The sequence below is a fragment of the Haliaeetus leucocephalus genome, unplaced genomic scaffold (genome assembly GCF_000737465.1).
Source record: "Haliaeetus leucocephalus isolate CR32 unplaced genomic scaffold, Haliaeetus_leucocephalus-4.0 Scaffold373, whole genome shotgun sequence".
In the NCBI taxonomy this organism is placed as follows: Eukaryota; Metazoa; Chordata; class Aves; order Accipitriformes; family Accipitridae; genus Haliaeetus; species Haliaeetus leucocephalus.
In genome coordinates, this window is record NW_010972809.1 from 4,384,733 (window position 1) to 4,405,223 (window position 20,491).

General features: G+C 40.3%; 1 protein-coding gene across 1 annotated transcript in view; it reads right to left on the reverse strand.

The window, feature by feature from the left end:
- PHACTR1 (phosphatase and actin regulator 1) overlaps positions 1–13,342 on the reverse strand; it is a 305,821-nt gene extending 292,479 nt beyond the window's left edge. The window contains exons 1-2 of the mRNA XM_010573211.1: positions 13,224–13,342; positions 1,317–1,463 (exon numbers count right to left, since the gene is read on the reverse strand). Of these exons, the coding sequence (XP_010571513.1) occupies positions 1,317–1,463; positions 13,224–13,284 (208 nt within the window). The 5' untranslated portion in view covers positions 13,285–13,342. The remainder of the gene's footprint in view (positions 1–1,316; positions 1,464–13,223) is intronic.
- Between the last annotated feature and the right edge of the window lie 7,149 nt (positions 13,343–20,491).

Consider the following 20,491-nt stretch of genomic DNA (forward strand, 5'->3'; position numbering starts at 1 on the left):
CAGCTCGGCCTGGCTGAGGTGCCACACGACGCCATGGGCCTGGCGGGCCGAGGTGCCACCCTGCAGCGGGCCTGGCACCTCCCGCCCCTGTCTTGGACACCCCGAACTGCTCTCTTCCAGCCTAGGGGTCCTAAAACTCAAGGCTGGATCGAGACTTGGTGGGAAGTCTAAGTCCCTGCACCTCCTTCTCCTCTTGCCTCGGGTGAACCCATTAAGTAAACCAGAATGGCGCACCAGGCCAAGCGCTTTAAAATGCCAAGGGGGCTGAGGAGCCTACGCTCAGTGTTTAAAACGGCCCGTCACTTAAAGCTTGGAACTCGTATTCCTAAGTCACTTTGGCAGGTCTCTGAAAAAAATGTGACCGTAGGCAAAAATCAGGGACTCCATTCTCCAGCTGCAGACTGGGGACAATGTTTTGCTGCTTCTCCCCTATTCTGGCTTCTCTATTTAGGAATCAGCTCTTTATGTAGGAGTTGCCCTGCGGTTGGAAGCTGCCTGCCATCTAAGGGCTCCAGTTTCAGTTGGGAACTCTAGATGTTGGTGTAATACAAGTAATGAAAAATGCTAATTTTAGAAAAAATCTGGGTAGCATAAAAGTACTACATAAAGTGAGAGTTAAACAGTTAAAATATGTGCCAGGGAGTGGACTAGTTCATCCCATTTAATTCAAATTTTTTAAAGAAAATCCAGTCTGCTTAAAGTCACTAAGTTGTCAGTACTTCCAACATCTTTTGGTTTGGTCAACCTCAGTGAGAAAAAGGACCAGGGAATGCTGGGCTCAGTAACTCTGAAGGCAATGAGAGTAACATTAACTGGTCTGAATTTTGGGGGACAGCTCTCTTAACTCATTCCTGCAGAATCAAGAGTTTTCTGTGAACTTTTGCCAGTTAAACCTATAAAGGTTTTGGGGTGTGCTGGGTGTTCTTCCATGACTGTAATGTTGGGTTTAGCTGAAGTCTGCTGTTAGCTCTAATCCCTTCATAAATGTCCACAAGAACTTTCACGTTTCTGGATGCCTGGAGTGGTTAAGATATCAATATATCTTGTTTGCAAAGCCGTTCTCTTTTGCTCTGATTTTACTGGCTCGCCCTAGCTAGAACAGGGGAAAATCTTTAGTTAGTACTTGCAGGAGAATTTTGAAAAGGATCCCTGTTGGTACATATGCAGGTGCTTGTAGTTAGACAGCCATGACACCGTTGGATGTCTACTGAACCACCATACCACTTGTGAACGAGGAGGTACCATCTGGTCCATCTGCATCTCAAAAAAAGTCTTTAATTAACATCATACGCTGTTTGGGAATGGGGTGGTCTTACCATTATCAAGGTTGAAGCAGATCCTAGCTTCTTCCAAGTAAGGGGTGTCACTCTTAGACCGGAGTCTTCTGATGGGTCTCCGGTCTATGTCATCCTCCGAAGACGCTGTCATCAGAGTGGGCACAGTGAGAAGAGTTGCCCGACGAGCTGGTAAGAAAGAACAAATGAAGAGGAGAATAGCAGGAGAAAGGAGAAATGGAAAGGGGAAGGAAGAGGGAGAAAAAGAAGAAAAGAGAAGAGAAAGAAAATCATTCAATGGTAAAGAGGATCTGTAGCAGGTAGTAGAAGAGGCTATTTGCTGAAAGGTCCCTGCCTCACATGCTCCAGAATTTAAGGGCTGCACTGAATGATGCCAAGAAGAGGAAAGATTGGTGTGTCGTGTGCCCCAAACACACAGGTTATAGGTCTGTTCCTGCCTCAGATTGTTTGTTCAAAGTTCCTAGTTTTTCCACTTAAACCACTCTCTTCACAAATTCTCAATAGCTGTAGTCTCTCTTTTTCTGAATGCTGTTTTTGAGGCTGTGATGCCTGAGTAATCGAAGTATTTAAGTGACCGCTTAGCTTGCAGAAATCAGTGGAAGCTGTGCTTGGGACACATGACATGATGCCTACAACAACTATTCCAGAACTCATTTTCTTGTTGTCTTGATTTGGGCACTCAAAATTAACAGCTACTTTTTGCTCTTCATCACTTTATGTCTTAGTTTCGGAGTTGTGAAACAGGGAGAATCATCATTTTCTTTCAGTAGGGATTTCATGAGGATATAAATTCATTAATATTTGTAAAGTATTCATATACTTTAGTGAAGCACCAATGAAAAGCCCATGAGGAAATTAAGATTTCTATTTTCTGAACTGGGTTTAAATGGCTTGGGGCCATGCCTTCAAGGAGGAGAAAGCAAAATATTTAATACTGGCTTATTAAGCGAGCACTGCCCACTCCATGCACTGATGAAGCAAATGGTAGGATAGTAAAAAATTACTGTGTCATCATGCAATTAGAAACTGTACTAAATACATATGTATAAGGAGACTGAATTAATGTTGTAGAGGCAAACATCATTCTGGCATTGCCTAAGTATTTAGCACTTGACCTTACAGCCTTGATAATGTCCCTTTAATGTAGGTGTTTTTCATGTGAAATGTAATTATGAGCAGCTGTTGAATGCTTTGGGTGCTGAACCTATAAATTACAAATCAAATACAGAAGAGCCTCTATAAATATATCCACCTCAATTCTCTCTCTCGGTAGATAAAGATTATCACAAATGCTAGCTGGGATCTGGCTGATCACTGAAAGCGTGAGCACCATGCACAAGTACCTTCTCAGTGTGTTTCTCTCCCCTCCGCCTCATATATAGCTGGAAAGAGAGTTTCAGCTTGAAAGCCTGTCCTTAGCCTTAGTGTGGGACTGTTAACGTTAACTTTCATGTGGGACCCTGTAAGAGCCTAGGAGCCTAAACCCTGGATGTTGCTGTTTGGGCATTGTCTGGCAGAACAGCCTTTATCTTAGGGCTTTTGTAAGCCACCACACTTCAAATAACTAATAATGAACTATATTTTCCTGCTGGGACTGGAGAGCACGACTGATAGTGACTAAGAGCATGTTCTGCAGCCTGTTAACTGTGGTTCTTTCTTTTAATAGTTTTTCAGAGTTCCAAATAATACCTGTCAATCAGAAGCCTTCAGATGCCTAAAACCTGACTTAGGTGTTAGGTATGATAGCATATAATTAGTATGAGTTAACTAAAGCTGTCACGCTCTATTTGTCAATTTGCAGCATTATGTAGTTTACTAAACAAGTAAATCTGTGCTGCTGGACATAGGAGTTATTTCTGGTCTAACTTGCTTGTTTTCTGGTTTTAAATAGATTTCTTTCAAGTTTTTGCACATTTCTAACCTAGGGTTTGAATTTGAAGTAAAAGCAGAGGCCAAGAGTTGAAACTGATTTAATGGGGTCAACTACTGAGATTAAGCTAAAGTAAACACTGTGACTAGACTGTAAACTATTACTCCCTTGTAATAGTGAAGTACAGTAATGAAGATAAAAGAGAATGGAAAATTTCTGCTACAGAGAATTTTGTGTACTGCATCATCAAATTTGCACTTAAGGAAGATTTATCTGTATATGAAGTCAGCATTGTAAAAATCATCTCATAAAACAACCTTGTAAAACATTTGTCTTTTAAAACTGGCATGATCTAGCTGTAGTTAAACCAAGGAAAAGGGCACCCATGCATTTCAGGGCTGGCTAAATCACAGCATAGGAATCTATTTGAAAAAAGAAGAAAAAACAACACCAAATTGCATATACATTTATGGTAAGCAGAGAATAAGAGTGGGCTTTTCTATATAATTGTTTATAAATAATTTTTACCTTTGGGGTCAAAATATTGGGATCTGGCTTGTATTCATTTTGACTAGAGGTAGATGGATGCTGGAAAATGTTTCTTAGAGTATTCATTATATATTACTTTGACAACAATGATTATCTCCCCTTTGTGTGTATTACCAAAAGGAGTTTTCAAGAATGACTGAAAATTTTAAGTAAACATTTGAAAAATTTCAGAGGAAGCTAATAAGTATAAAAACATTTTCCAATAAAAACCTAACATCAATTCTTATGCAGCCATGGAACTGGAAATTATAGCTGATCACATTCTGATATCCATACAGTGATACTGAATATTTATGCATGCCATGAACATACCTGAACACACTCTTTTCCTAACCATAATCCATAGCACTCCTTATTACAAGAGTGACTTGCCATATACTTTTTAGTAAAGCTGTCAACATTTGCCCAATGTGAGCATTGGGTCCATCACAGATAATCCACTAGTATCTCTAGCTTCAGCTGCTCTCCACAAACCAGCTCAGTCTCTGGGACACATTTTTAGGAGATGGTTTTTCAGGAAAATTAGAAAGTGTCCTCTTGAAGGTCTTGGAGTAAAGGAATGACATTATGATACACATTAAGGGACCCAGTTATGCTGCAAATGGAATGTGAGACCAGCGTCCAAAACCTCATTTTAAGCAGCGACTCTTAACAGTGCACAGAAGGCAAATCAGTAATTTTGGTTAAATTCTTTCATTCTGTTTGCATTGTTCTTCATGGGGTTACGCCACAATTGGCACATTGCGGCAACATCTTGTCTGGTATTTGCTAGAAAGGGAAAAGGTTGCTTATGGAGGAAAAATACCTTAAAAATAGAAATGCGTTAATGTATGTAATGACACCTTAGAACTGATTACATATAATTCACATTTGTGTCTCAAAATATTTTATGTTACTGAAGTACAACACAAGTATGTGTTTGGCAGAAGGGAATGTGAAATACGTAAATTATTATATTGCATGTTCAGAGGCATTTTGAACATTTAATTTCAATATATTTAGTTACATCTACAGGTCGTCCAATTTTTGAATGCTGTTTGAAATTCATGAGAACATGGGGGACAGTTTGCAAAGAATTTTTGATGGCTTCCATTTTTTCCATTAAAATACATTTCCACATATTTTAATAAAAATATTAATAATAATTTTAGTTTGCCAAGAACTAGCTTTATGTTTTGAAGAGTTATAATATTGATTTTTTTTTAAGACCCGTGTTTTTTTAGAAAAATTTTAGACATTTTTAATTGGAAAACTTTCAGAAATGAAAAGCAATCCTCCTAAAAATTAGTCAGAGAAAATGTGAAATATTAATCTAGATTTTTCCATCCACATTTATCAATTGACTTTTGTTAAAATGTTTTTGAAATATCTCATTGGTCACACAAATAACCTGGTCATTTTTGGCTCTATAGGGTCTTCATCTAGAAACCCTAATTTGTATAGTAGATTCTTACCTTGAAATGGCAAAAACTTTTGAGACCTGATGATTTTAATCTTAGGACAAGCAAAATGCCAAAATGTTTCTTCTGGAGATGTCTAGACCTAGAGGCATTGGAAAGGGTATGTTTCTGATGCATATAATCACAAGCAACTTCAGATGACATAGGAATAGCCATAAAGGAATACTTTTTTACATTAGCAATCTTTAAGACTTTTTTGAGGAAACCCTAATTTCTCAGGGCAAATTTTGAACAACTTTGTAGAATACCTATGAATATATATTAATTGCAGCGCTGCTGTTGCTGACTGAGTAGGATTCTTTTTTGCTGCTTTTTTTTTTTCCACTAGAGAAACATATGACTTTACTCAGTTCTCCTCCTTCATGCTTCTGTGGAAAGGGCTCACCATGGCATAACATGTAGATAATGCACACAGAAATGTATTTTTGGCTAAATGTAAGCTTTAAAAACATTACTTCAGGTACATTTTGATGCATTTAGAACATGATATTCCATCTGTGCTAAAAAAAAAAATTATTAGATTGTGAATATTCTTCTTTAAAGACAGACCAAGCAGTGGGTCCAAATGGATGTTTACCAGGAAAAAAATCTTTTGGTCTGATTTAATGCCACTTCACTTTAGTCTTGTTTTAAATGCAACTGATAAAGAAAACATTTGAAGGATTAGAGATGGGAAATGGGATATGACTGGCAGGAGAGGAAGAGAGTAGAACATGTGTGCAAGCACTGGAGAAGACATAATTTGTCATTTATAAGGAATGATTTATAGGCTTGTGTCTCCCATTTGAACACAGAAGCACATGTGTATGGATTGCTCCCTGTCTCTAAAGCAAAGCTGCTGGGATCTTTGACACCAATTTGATGGACATCACTAATCTGAAAGAAAGTTCTTAGATACATACTATTCAAACACAGGCCTGAGGGTTGCAAACAATGGTACACATGCAAAAGGATATCCACTTTTGTGCACATGCTTGTTATGCTAGTTTGCGATATTTGGGTTGGGTAAACATATGCACAATATGCCTAACTAGCATTTTTTGTACCTTTTAGAGGAAACATGCTTGTTCCTCTGCCATTGTGTCCAAAAGCATAGGCTTCAGAAAACAGACTATTAAAAATAAATAAACAAAACAGCTAAATTATTATGAAGTAGGGACAAGTAGAGGCTTGTTTATTTAAAATTAATTTTTAATAGGAAAAAGTAGATTTAGTTTTCAGAATCAAATTTTTTTCAAGTGTGACCCATGCATAGGTTTTCTAAAGCTTTCAGTATTTAGGGGTATAGACAACTGGATCTCAAACATCCTAGTTTTATTCAGATTTGCTGCTGAGAATTAGAAGATCCCTATTTCTTCTGACTTTAATTTGGCTGACTGGATATTGAAATAAATGAACAAAAAGTAGCTGAAGTACAGTTACTGCACCTAATTGTAAGCTACCTTTATACAACTGATGAAGCTAGGCTACGTGATTCTGCAAGCCAGAGACTCTGATTATGGCACTCAGTTGCCTGTTCCTAAATTCTCAGTAATGGGGATGTGCCAGAATAGGAGGTGGTAAAGCGGAAAAAAAAAGTTTGATGATGAAAAGGTTGATGTTGGTCAGTTACTTTCTGGGTTTTAAAGGGAGGGAAATGACAGCAGGAATGCACATTTGCTGGTACTAATTCTTCTGTTATTAATGCTATTAGTCTAAGAACTAGTGACATCACATGAATAAAAAAAGAAAAAGACCTGCAAAATAACATAACTTTGAAAATATGTTAATCTATAGGATGGATTAATCATAAAATTTTGGTGGATGGAGTATCCTAATGTTACTTTACACAAGGAACATCTGCAGTGGAATCATTCTGGATTAGGATCTGGGGATACAGCAGTAATACGCTTTTGTAAAATGCTGGACATGATTTAATATGCAAAAGCAGAAGGAAAGTAGCACTGAGTAGTCAGCAGTGATTAAAGTCAAACATCTAGAATGAATCAGCACTGTATGAATTAAAATAAATGAGCAAAAGTGAAACACATTGAAATAAATATATTGTGGAGACAGAGTGTGAGAGGAAAATGTGGAATTAAAACTATACCTTGGAGTATTTTATTAAACCTGGAAAACTGATCAAGAAGAAGGATTTCCTGAAATCTTTTGAGCATTCATCCCCTATGTGTCTATGCAATCTTCTGCATCTGTTATCCCTTGGCCATGCGTACTATATTTTTATTTCCATAATTTTTTCTACTTCACATTTTTTTATTCACTCTTTATATTCATCAAGTAGATTGCAGGAATGTTGCAACCCGTAAAAGCGTAACTAATGTGAGTGGATCTGTAAATTATTTATAGATACAAAAGATAGTTTAGGATAAGCCTTCAAGAGAGTTTTGTTCAGTTGTTTAAATACGCACAGTGTATCCTGCCAAATGGACTGGCAAGCAACTTCAAGGTATGTAGGAGCATCTTGGAAATACTCAGTTAATGCAATTAATTTTAAGCTTCGTGCCCCCTGCTGGTGCGAAAGGAGATAAGACTGGAAAAGTGGATGCACAGGTCTCCAGGAGATTAGAAACTATTTTATCCTTGAGTCAGAAGTCGCCTAAGAGCAACTAAGAACCCAGACTCCCAGCAGGGACCGGAGGGTCCGACTGTAGTGCAAAGGTGGACTCACACAGCCAGAATGGCATCCTGACCGCATGATGTCCAGCCCATTGCGTCAGGTTGTGGTGTGGGGTTGCTGGAGGCACCAAGAGAGGGGGTGAGTCTTAGGACTCTTCCGTCAGACTCATGGCTACAGAAGAGTGCTATGTGCTGTCTGCGATGGGCGACTCTCCTTTTATGATGGTACCTAAAGCCTTCATTTATAATGTACTGGGCAGAAGTCATTCTTCTCTCTTAGAGCTCATCCAAGGGGCTCCACCCCCTTGTATACAATGGAAGGGATGGGTACCTCATTTCTTAATCCTGAACAAGCCCAGGTGAAAGCTAGATACCAACAGCCAGGGCCCTGCGTGCAATCCCTGCACAGAGGTTAGTTGGCTACGCTCAAGGCAGGCTCTCTCACATGGCACAGCTGTTGGAGACAGCCCTGAGCAGCTTTGGAGCTGTTACAGAAAGCGGCAAGAAGCCTCAACATCTGCTTCTTCCGTTTCTTTTGGGAGCTACGTTTACACTGAGGCCGTTGCACGCTTGCCGAGTGAGGCTGCGGCTGTGCCTTGTGGCTGGCTACGTTCCTCACTGATCCACATCCAGACTGCTGACTTGATGTCCTCCTTGGCCTCATGCCTGCCTCATCGCCATGGTCTGGCCTGATGATCTGGACTCTTGGCTGAACCTGGTGACCGTCAGCAGAACTGCCCTGCTTGTGTGCTTCAGTGCTTTACCTCTCGTAAGCGAGGCAGCTGCCCCTGCCGACCTTGGCTTGCTCTCCCTTATGGAGCAGCCTGCTTTTGCTGCTCCTCAGCACCAGCCTGCTCAGCTCTGGCAAATAGGAGGTCTTTCTTTTGGTGCTCCAAAGCATAACTTCTTTCAAGTAGAACTTCAAGATCAAAGCAGATGTCTCTCCAAAGTAGGCTACAGCTGAGACAGGATCTGCACATTTACAGGTTTGGATTACAACTTGACCTGTTTTGGAGAAGGTACTCCTTTTCCTGAATTAGGTCCTATTTTGCCTGCCAACACATGATTCCTCTATGCAAACAAATGCCATTAGCTCATGCATCTTTCACTCAAGTTAGCTGTCTAGGCCTTCATAATCACTGGAGAGAATAAGGCAAGATTTATATTATCCCAAGGAAGATGTCTAAGATTAGGTGAACTCTGCACTTTAAATGACTATTTCTCTCCACTGATACATGCCAGGCTAGTCAGAAGTCTTGGGTGGAAGCATCTTCACTGAGGACACCTAAGGGATAAGTGAGCTGAATGCTATTCCAGGCCCCATTATATACTTTAACGCTTAATGCCTGAAAGCCGTGGTAGATTTGTATTTAGAATATATTTACATCCAAGAATGACTAGTATCTTCCACACAGTTCAGAGGGAAAAGACTTTTTGAAAATTAATGTCCAGCTCCATGCTTAGATTTCAGATTCAGACTTTCTTAGGGCAAGGGGCTAGATCCAGGGGATCACAGTCCCTTCTTTCCTGCTTGTGATTTGCCGATGCGTCACCAGGCATTACGTACTTGGCAAGGACACCCCCCATCTCCTAGATCCCAACATATGGCCACAGAAGAGACAGTCAGGGAGGGCTGTGGGGCTTAGGATATTTCTGGCTTGTATCTGAAGACTGCAGCCAGCTGGCTTCATTTACCAAGTTTTCTAAATCTAGATAATCCTACTGCCAGATCCAGCTTTTGTGACTTTTCCATCCCTCCTGCTTCACTTTCCTTGGAGGAAACGGGGAACAGCTGTTTGAACAGCAGATGCAGCCTGAATGGCCAAACATCCTCTGTTCTGTGCTCAGCCCACAGCAGTGAGGTGATGGCTGCTTCTGCAGAGGGAGAGGATGCGAAAGGAGGCAGCTGATAAGGTAGCACCTCTCTCCTCCTACCCTACAGCAGCAAAGGCAGTTCTGCAGCTTTCTGCAGGAGTAGGGATGAGGTGTGGGCTGGGGTGTTGCAGGCAGTAAGGGATAGAGAACTGATTAGTTGCTGGGGGCCAACACCCTACTTCAGTCCATCTGCTGAGGTCAGAGCATCCTGCATTCAACTATACAAGACCTGAGGTCAGCTGGGATTTGACATCATCTGCTAGCAATGTCATCATAGCTCTTTGAGTTCCTTCCCAACATTTTGCAGTCCCATTCCTTCCCTTCTCTTCCACCCACAAGGAGTGGGTACAGATGAGAATGAGTACTTTACAGCTGCCATTTGTAACATTGTCATATCATTAACGTGAAAACATTGGAAAGGAGCTTTCTCTTGATCTGGAGGATCAAAGGATTAAAAAGCAGAAATCTTCAAATCTCACAGAAAGAGTAAGTGGGTCATAAACCCCCATTCTGCAGTCTGTAAACAGAGCATTTTGTAATGCAATAACTAATAATATAACTAAAGTAATAATAATACATATAATGTGTTCTGATGTTGTTTCTAATTAAATAGCAGAATACTATAGTCTTCTTTCACTCAATTCTGTCATAATACAGTTTTAATGCATATACAGATGCTGTTTCATAGCATGATTTCCTAATAGCACCATGTTGTTATGTTAACATCAAATAGTTACTGGTGATCCAATTAGGTAGATCTGGTGACAATGCTTTCTTGCAGACCTTTTAATTCAGTTCCAAACTAGCTACTTAAGCTACGCTATTTATGGCAGATGGGTGCCTCACATTTAGTGTATTGGGGGGGGGGTGTCAGAAAGTTATAGCTAATGCAGTTTAACTGTCTCTCAGAAGGCAGATAAAGAAAGGAATATATTATTTTTGCCCATGTTTGGAGAAATCATGCCATTATCTCATATAGAAATGCCTGCCTCATATAGAAATGCCTTAAAATTTGGCACAAGGTACAAGGACGACATCAGAACTGTACAGGCAGCATCAGTGCACACTCAACAGGGTTGAGTTCCTTGTTGTGTACAGGGCGGGTAAGATAGGTCAGAGGAAGGGCATGCTACCATCAAGAAGTTTGGGGCTAAGGACGATGATAAAGGCATTTGCTACAGGAAACCTTGATGATTAAACTCTTCCAGGGGTTTATTGTTTGGCCTGCTGAAGCCATCTGTGTCACTCAGAGAGCTAGTGCTACCTCAGGCAGTGAAAGCCTCCTGAAACTTCTTTGCACAGGCCACATTTCGTCTCTCACACCTATTGCTAGTGGGGTTGTCCATCCATCCTTCCCCTCAAGCACCTCTCGTGTTGCCAGGGGGCTGCTGTGTTGCAGCATTTGAGAATGTATAGCAAAAGCATTGTCACTTCTGTGCTCAGAGTGATTTCCCCGCTGGCATCCAGCTTGTTGGAAAACAGCTGACCTCAGACACACGGAGATGAAGAGAGGGGAGAGTACTGGAGTTTGGGGAAGAGGTCTCACAAGCATGTGAGGTAAGAGATGTGAAGGACAGGAGCTAGGGAAGATGCAGTAAAAGGAGCAAAGAGAAAGGTGAAAAGTTGAAGGGGACAGAGTATAAGTGCAGCATGGCTTTTATATCAATGTACTGTTTCTAGTTGTGGAGGCAATTAGGGTTTGGGAGCCTCTGTACTATGCTGTGGTGTACAGTGGAAGCATGTCGTTGGCATCTTTCATAAAATCTTCACAAGCAGGGGGACAGTAAAATCCCCAAGTCTCAGTGCTGGTTCCTACTAGTTTTGGCCAAGGGATTGAAGCCCGCATGACAGATCTAAAGGTCAACCCCCTGCTGATGACTTTTATATCAAGGAATACAGTTCTGCATGACAAATTTTCTTCCTCGTTTTTCATTTAAAAAAAAGCAAAATAATTGCATTAAAACAAAGAATCAACCAGGTGCTAAGGTTAAAATTTCAGTCATGCATCTAACTGATCAGTAGAAGCATTTATATATGTGCTAACAATGTAATTTCTCTAAGTATGGGTAAGATAATATTTATTTCCCCTTGCCTTTTTGGAAATACTTACACTGAAGGTTGCCTGTGCAACCCTTATTAGTCACTTTGTGCACATTACTGTAATAGACTTTCATTGCATGAATGCATATTCCTTCTTCCGTAGTCCCCTCTGTACCTTGCAGCGCACAGGGATGCTGTTGATAAATTGCTATAGCTTGTAAAGCAGTAAGTTTTACATTCCTAAATTTTAGTTTCTCTGGACTAGAAAGGGATTTGTTCTCATAGTGATAACGAAGAACTTATTTTAATATTACTTCTGTAGCAATGCTCAGGTATCCATTGCATTTTAGAGATGGACAAAAAGCCAGTAAAATCAGTCATTGCCCTCAGCCAATTTTTTCCCTGATTTTGAGGTGCTTAGCATTCGCTTCTGTTGTTCAATGCAGAAGGCTGTGTTGTGACAAGAAAGATTTTCTGTGACTTGTACAGCTGAAAATATATCACAACAACTAGGGCAGCAGCTGGGCAATGCATCATGTGTGGGGTAGCAGCACTTCAGCTGAGCCAAAGGTTAAAGGTGGTACTGCCCCCCATATATCCTGGGACGGTGGCATCCCTGGGGTGGATTAGGTCTTGCTCTGGGAGAATGGCCTCCAGAGGGAAGGCAGAACTTTGTTGGCCAGACTTTGAATTTGATTAGCAACGGATGAAATTAATGGTGGACAAAAGCTGGATCACATTTTCAGAAAACAGGCAGTATGCAAAACCAAAAAAGGCTGATAGAGCTACTTGGTTCTTATAGTTTTCTTCAATTTAATACTGTGTTTAAAGTTTAAAGAACAAAAAACCCCTCCTCTCTGAAATTGCAAGTTTTCTCCAAAAATAGAGCTGGTGAGAAAAATGTGAACTGACTTTACCAAAAATATCATCTATGTCGTGAACAAGTCTCAACTACATTAAAGCAAAGAAGCTTGATTACTGTTCCCCTCTCTGGTACTGCTGCTGTTCGGTGGGGGCCAGCATTTCACAGGGAAGGATGCAGACCAGTGAGAGCCTGCTGTTCACATAAAGTGTGCTGGACTGCCTCAGGGCTTTCCCAAACCAGTTTTTCCTGCAGCACTAGATAACACCACATTATGATCCTGACAGCATGGATAAGCAAGGAGGAAGGGGAAGGACACCACAAGCTTACAGAGCAAGCAGTGGGCCACTGCTGTCCCCTCTGACTTGTCCATTCAGGTTCTGCAACACCAGAGTCTGGATCTTGGGAGTTCCTTTTGCTCCTGCTGCACAACCAACAGCTCTCATAGCTTTTCCTTACCCTCTGAGAGGGCAGATCAACCCTATCATTGGTGGTCTTGTAATCCATTTTACACCCCATGCATTTTGAAGGCCTTTCCCTACGGCCTCTCTACCCTTCAGTAGGTCAGTCACAAGGGCTGGCCCTTGTCTGGCCCTATACATCTTAACTGTACAGTTAAAATAGTCATTTTCTGAGTCAATACCAGAGTTTCTTACCTTGAGCTCCTTGACTGTAAAACAGTCTGTGAGCAGACTCGACATCCAAAAAGTAGTCCATTTTGAAGGAACTTTATGTTTGTGTACAATACTCCAGTATGGAAGATCAGTCAGATTCCTGGGAAAGATCACAGAGATGTCAGACAGAAAAAAGCTGGTGAGTTTCTTTGTGGAAAGAATTGTGTAGGCAGTCACTGAAGTACTTCATTTGGCATATTGGGGTCAAAGCCTTTTCAGATCACTATTCATAGAACTTCACAAGTATCCTATTCTATTTTAAGACGTTTGGTTTAAATCCTTGTCTAAAGACATAAAAGAAAAGTCCTACTGCAGTATTAGCAAGATTCCTAGTACCTTCCTAGCACAATCACCTTTATTCTAGCCACAATCTCCATCTCTTACAATACATACTTAAATTCACCTGCCTGTTACATTTACTTTTAAAAAAAGATCAGAAAAGCTTGGGGCAGGGACCTTCTTTAGCCAGATCCACGGCCAGCACCTCTGAGTAGGCACTACTGTAACGGACTACATTAAAGATAACATTCGTGTCACTTATGCCAAAACACTGCACTAGAAAAGAAGACACAATATTCTGCATATTTCATTCCACCTAAATAACCAGAAGCCAACCTTGCCTTCCCTCTCCCCTCTTACTGACCAGAAGTAGCAACAGAACATCCCGCCATCAGTTTTAAAATATGTGATCAGAGCAATCATTAAGAAATGGTAGGCTACTCCTACCAGTGCTTCTTAGCTAAGGTTTATATTTTTGGCGTTCTTCTGAACCTCAGATCTGTCTAGATCCTAGATTACAACTGTCCAAGATGTACACTGAATCGGGTGTGCCTCTGCCGGGCAGAGTTCCTGGGATTATGCACATTATCGTGATCCTTCTCCAGCCTTCTTGCTACCTTCTGCATTTTCTTCTACTCTGAACAACTCACATAAAAAACAGGATTTGCAGAAAACACACAATCCATCTCTCTCTTCCACACTTCAGTTAGCTACAGCATATAATCATAAGCATACAAACAGCTCTGCACAACATGTATTTTAAGACAGACAGACAAAAATACCTCCGGTCCTTTTCCGTGCAAACCTAACAAACAGAAAGGTTTGGGGCAGGGAGTCTGACCCTTGCTTCAAGCAATTCCTTTAATTATGTTGGCAAAAATCAGGAAAACAGGGTTCCAAAGCTTTCCCTTTTTCCTTCAATTTGGTTTTCATCAATCAACATGCAGTCCCCTCTAAAATTCAGAAGCCTGTCCTGATGAGAAAACTTTTAAAATTCCTTAGCAATTCGCTTTACTGTAGCACTCCCAAAACAGAAATGGTACTTACTGCAGAGTATCAAGAGCTGCCTGGCAGTGGTGTAAGCTCCAGTAGTTTCAAGGAGGGTTTCTTTGATCTTACTAAATGTCCCCAGTGTAAGCAAACAATTTTGATTGTTTGATTGGAACTCTGATGAATAATGCATAACGTCAACTGGACTTCCTTTATCAGATAAAAATGGCCAGGAGATGTTGTTACTTAGCAACAGGAGGTGACACTACGATCATCTCCCCCACTCCCCCTCACCCTTCGTACTGAAAAATTAAGCCTCTGGTTTTGATTTGATAAAAACTTTCCCAAGAAAAAAAAAAATCTACATCAAGTTTCCTTAAGAATTTGTTTTTCACTCAGATCTTCCTTGTTGCATCTCATATTCTGAGATATTTTTAAGTGTTTCATAATGATTAACTGTAACATTGTGTTTTGTCTAATAATTTGCTTTCAGTAAGTAAAATACCTACTTTCTCCATCATTTACCACAAGGTTAATGAGATTGTTAAATGTTTTGCTATGAATATAATGCAAATAACATCTTGAAGAGATTAATTTCTTATCTGGTACAGCTTGTTGGACAAGGCAGACAGAAAAAGCAACACACAAAATGTTCTAGTGATGCTATGAAATATATAGATTATCCAGAAACCTTTCCTATTACAGAATTCCTACTTTAAGTAATTCATTCATTCTTGAAGGAGCTCTAATGTCTGATACAAGCATTCTCGAGGAATCATTGCGTTTCTGCTTAAGATACAGCCTCTTACAAAATACATGATGTAGCTTTTTTCAGGAAATATGCATTGATAAAAAGCCAAAGCACTGTGAAAGATTTTGAAAATAAATAAATAAAATCAGATGCAGGAGATAAGTACTTACCAGTGTTACTGACCTCTTTCCATCCTACTGTCATGGAATGAGACTAAGCAAATGCAACCCAGTCTGTGAGCCAGAATGAACAGCTTCTAATTTTCACTTCAACCTCGAAATCAAGAGTACTGAATAGAGAAAGGTGACGGATCTGCTGTTTTATATTATGATGAAATGAAAGCTCTTAGCACAGATCTGAGTAGAACTGCTTTTTTTTATACTACATTAGCCTGCTAATTTGAGGAAAGTGAAAGGCTTTGTTTTACTGTCTTTTATCTGTTCTCTTTGCTACCCCCACAATTTAATTTGCATTTAAAATTATTCTTATGTCTCCACTGCACTCCAAGGTATGGAGCATTTTCTAATCACGATGAATGTTCAGTGTGGTTTTTGTGCAATGCCACTTTTATTCTGAGCCAGAAACATGGTGAGTAATTATAATTGCCAGCTATTTTCTAGAATGAAATACAGAGTGGTTGTCTGATGCAGTTTCTGATTTTTCCTCCATTTAGCAGTACATTGCAACAAACTACTCAGTCAAAGCATTAGTAAAAACATAAATCAAATAGCACAGTGTCATGGCATGATAGCTTAAACATGCATATCCGTAGACCGTGAAAGCAGAATATGTTTCTACCAAGATCTTTTCAATTATAATTTGCCTTTCCTGAGTTTGAAAGTGGGTTTGGATGGTTAATAAACTAAAATATAGCACAGTTATCTCCTGGTGTCTTCCAGTTCATCTAGTTTAGCATTATTGGAGCTGCACATTGTTCAGAATCCTGATGAGGCCAGGCACTAGGGGCTAACAAGGGGCATGCTATGATGTTGCATGGGTATCCCTCACAAGAGGGCCAGGACCCTCCTTCTTCCATCAGGTCTTCGTGTAGTTCTCCAAAGTCTAATTTTGGAAGTGGATCAGAAATTGAAGAAGGCAGTGATAAAGTGATCCTTTGACAAATTTAGACTCAGAAGTTCTGACCAAGGGAAGTTTCAGGAAGCAATCAGGCTTAGTCTTCCCATATTTGCAGATATTCTGCTCAAAAGATCAGGTATAAATGCTCTCTGATATCCATTGCCACCAAATGTTACTGGTGCTCAAAACTGTGGGCTCTGAAAGGTTAGATTTTTGTTTCAGTATCAGAAAACTCTATATCAAGTAGCATAGGATTTTCTTCACTTTTATAAGAAATCCAAGAAGATAAATAAACCCTCAGTACAGGGTTTTTTTTGTGCAGGCTAGAAAGTAAGAATCCCTGTGCGTAGATCACTCCGTGGGTTTCCACTCTTAAGATTTCTTACATGCTTCTTCAAAACACCCAGACAGTATAAAAGATAAGAGTGAGCTATATGAACTGCAGGTAGAATCTGGTATGGCTGTTCCTACACTGGCACCCCACTAAATATGGTTGGATTGCGTAGGCGTCTCACAGTGCCACCTTAGTGGCGGATCTGGCTTATGCAAACTGTGTTCCTGTTTTCAGAGGTGTGACAAACATTTTCACTCCTAAACACAAATTAAAGCAAAAACAAACAGCAAGAACACTGCAAGCCACCTTCTTTGCAATTTGGAGAGTTGCTAGTACCTTCCTTTCTGCATTTTGGAGAGTTTGTATTTGGCATGATGACTACTGAACAAGAGGTCCCTCCAAGCTATCCTCTGATAATGATTGGATCCATTATCTTATAGACCAGGAGCCAGTTGCCTGTTTAGCCCAGCTGACTTTCTTCAACAGAAAATCAGAAAAAAGAAGAAAGGCTGGCAACACAGAGACACAGAAGGAAAAATGGAAGGCAGGAGAATGCTATACCTCACTCACTCCAAGGATCATACCTGCATGTTTGCAAGCAACGTGGAATACTTTTTTTTTTGACTGGATCTCCCAGTCAGAAGGAGGCTGAAAAAAATACAAACTTGCATTCTGGGCAATGTTTTATAGCACCTATCCTTTAGCCTTTGGTGCATCCTTCTGATCCTCTTTGCCATCACCCTTTCAATCTGCATTGTCATCTTCCACTGTGACTGACAAGCATAGTCATTGAAATCACCAGCAGCCTCTCTACTGACCATTGCAAGATCATCCATCTTGATACCTTCATCCATCTCAGGGATTTACAGTTCACTTTAAATTACAGTGCAGTAGTTCTGACAGCTGCTAAGAGCTCTCTCTGACTAGGGGGTACTTAGCAACAAGAAAGATAACTGTACCTTTATATTTATATTCTTCTATGGCATTCATCACCATGAGGGAAATCCTTGCCTGCCAGGTTACAAAGTCTTTAGGATGGTAGTGTGGGCTCAGATTTGACCCGCAGTCCGGAGAGAGCTCTGCCCTCAGAAAAGGAAATCCATTACCTCCAGCTCAGTTGGAAAGCCTCCGTATCTAGAAAAATGTTCAGGTGAAACAGATCTGTTTTCAGTTAGGCATGATCCCCAGATCAGGCTTCCCATATTCTTGAGGCTCACTCTGAAAGTTTTGCACAGCTCTTGAGCTAATGCACGGTGCATTGAGATGTGTACTCTGACTTGGCTTCCAAAGAACAGCAGAGCACCTCAGGGGGCAGGGAAGGACAGCAGTAGCCAAAACCAGAAACTGTACTCTGCAACTCTCTGAACGCTTCCATGTGCTCTATCAAGCCCTGAAGCCAAACTTGCAAAACCTCTGCTATTGACTGGACCCCTTATCAGCACAGATCCATGTTCAGGATAGTGGGTGCAATGGTTTTGCAACATCCACAGATACCCACGGAGGACTAGACTGAGGCTGAACTCTTTGTGAACTAGACCATAAAACCAACCAACCGACCTCTGCTAAAGAAATACTTGGAAAAAAGCTGTCACGCTTTGGAAAAATCTGAAGCCAGCAATCCTCATCATGAGCTTAAGTAACCTACTGCATCACATTTGACTTTTTCCCAAATTAAAAAAAGAAAACCAAACCAAACAAACAAACAAAAAAACCTCAAGAGGAAAGTAATTGAACACTTGGCATTTAAAAGGGGTGAGTAGCCTTCTGGTTTTCTAACAGTCAGATACATGTAGAAATAGGGCTGGTTTTTTTTTCCTAGCCTGAACTCTCTATTGAGAACATAACTGTTACTGTAATGACTCAGAGCCTTGGAAAAAAAGTCTGCTGCTGACAAACACTAATATTAACCTGAAAGAAAGTGGGAGCGAAAATGTAATGTGTGACTGAAGAAGTGTAGGCAAGGTGATTATTACAGAGAGTTGTTTCCTGAGGGATACGTTTAGAATAAAGGAAGAATAGAAAAGTTTAAGCCCCTAAGCTATGAAGAATGGGTTTTTTTGAAATTATAATTATCAGTCTTGAGCTTAGATACATTAAAAAGAGAGGATTGCTAGCAAAATTAGGACACAAATATGTTCTCTATTTCTTATTTGCAATGCAAGACAAATATTATGATGCACACAACATACAATAAAACACAAAACCATTAAAATTAGGGTTACAGATACTTTACAGTGATAGAGACTAACATTGATGCTTTCAGAAGTTTCTGCAAATTTTGTACAACTCCCTCTTGGGGTCCTCAGGCTGAAACCAATTAGGAATTTTAAGGGAGTTGTCCAGAAGAAGAGGCACTCCCAGTGCAGAGGTATTTATTTTTAATGCTTCTACCATAAAAATTATCAATATCCAGAAACACCGAAGAGACCATAAAGGTAGCCCTGGCTCTTGAAATCAGTGGAAGGTTTGGTCTGGGCTTTCGTAGCATCAGGGTCACGTTCTTGTTATTTAGCTCCAAAGCAAGAACTGCATGGATTCCAGTGCAGAAGAGATGAGCTTGAAAAGAGGCAACTCCAGCATCCCGTCATGAACAAGAAGTTCAAGAAGTTGCTAGCTGAGAAAATCTTAAAAGTGCTGTCATGGAGAACAAAGGTTAGCTATCCTGCATGGAAAAAGTCTATTCTAAGATGATATATGGCAGTTTGATACGCCTTCATTTGAGGGAGGAGAGGTTGAAGTCATAATTACATGATAAACATATTAGAGAAGAGAGATTTTGGGAGACCGCGTATGTTAAAGCCTAATCCTTCATTCCTTATACAGGCAGAACTTCTGCATTAATAGACCTTCATCATCCTCCTCAATTACATGACCAGATCATGTTTTTTTGTATAAGAAACTACGCAGGAATGGAAGAAAAGGAACTTTCCCTAATTCATTCCCACGGGTGACGTGGTGGAAGTAGAGAAACGCGGAGCTATCTGTGGCAGGGGAAGTGGATGAAACTAGTAAAATAGATCTCTTGGGTAAGCCTTCTCAATGCCCCACCAGCACACAGCAGTCATGGGGGTGGAGGCATCCCTTTCAGCTTCCGACTCACTTTTCAAGTTCTGGCAGAGGAACTTCAAAAGGATTCAAAGGGGCAGCTGGAAACAATGACAGAAAACAAAATCATGCATCCTTTGTATCTTCCTAGGACTGAGCAGTCACCAGATCTTGAGCTGTCACCCACGCAAGGGACAGTGCGACTGGCCAAAGATGTAATAGGGAATGCCTTTAATTTGCACTAACACAGGTACTAATGATCTTGGTCTTAACCTTCATTGAAAGAAAGTGAAAACCAGCACAGGGAAACTGGAAACAAATGTATGCTTACAGTGTCCTGATGCCCTTTGAGCAATTGCACTGATAGTGGATCATTCCTAAATCTGGTTTCAGTTGGTTGCTGCTGAAGTCACTGAGCAGCTGGACATAAATACAGTAACATGATTACATTTGATAAAAATCTAGGAATTGCAATCTGGTTAGAACAAAATCAAATGACTTCTTGCCAACTGACTTTATGTAAGGCAAAGATATAACTATGGAGTATTAATGAAGTTACAAGGTGTAGTCCTCAAATAACATCATGAGATTTAATATTCATAGGGCACTGTGTGTAGATAGATAAATAATGTATATGAATGCCAGTGTCTGAATAATTTACATAAAAATCAATCTCCTTTCCTTTTTCTACACTGTGCTATCTTCCAAAAACTGCATCATCTTCTGATACAGTTTTCAAAACTGTTTGGCCTATGGTTTTTATGATTAACTTCC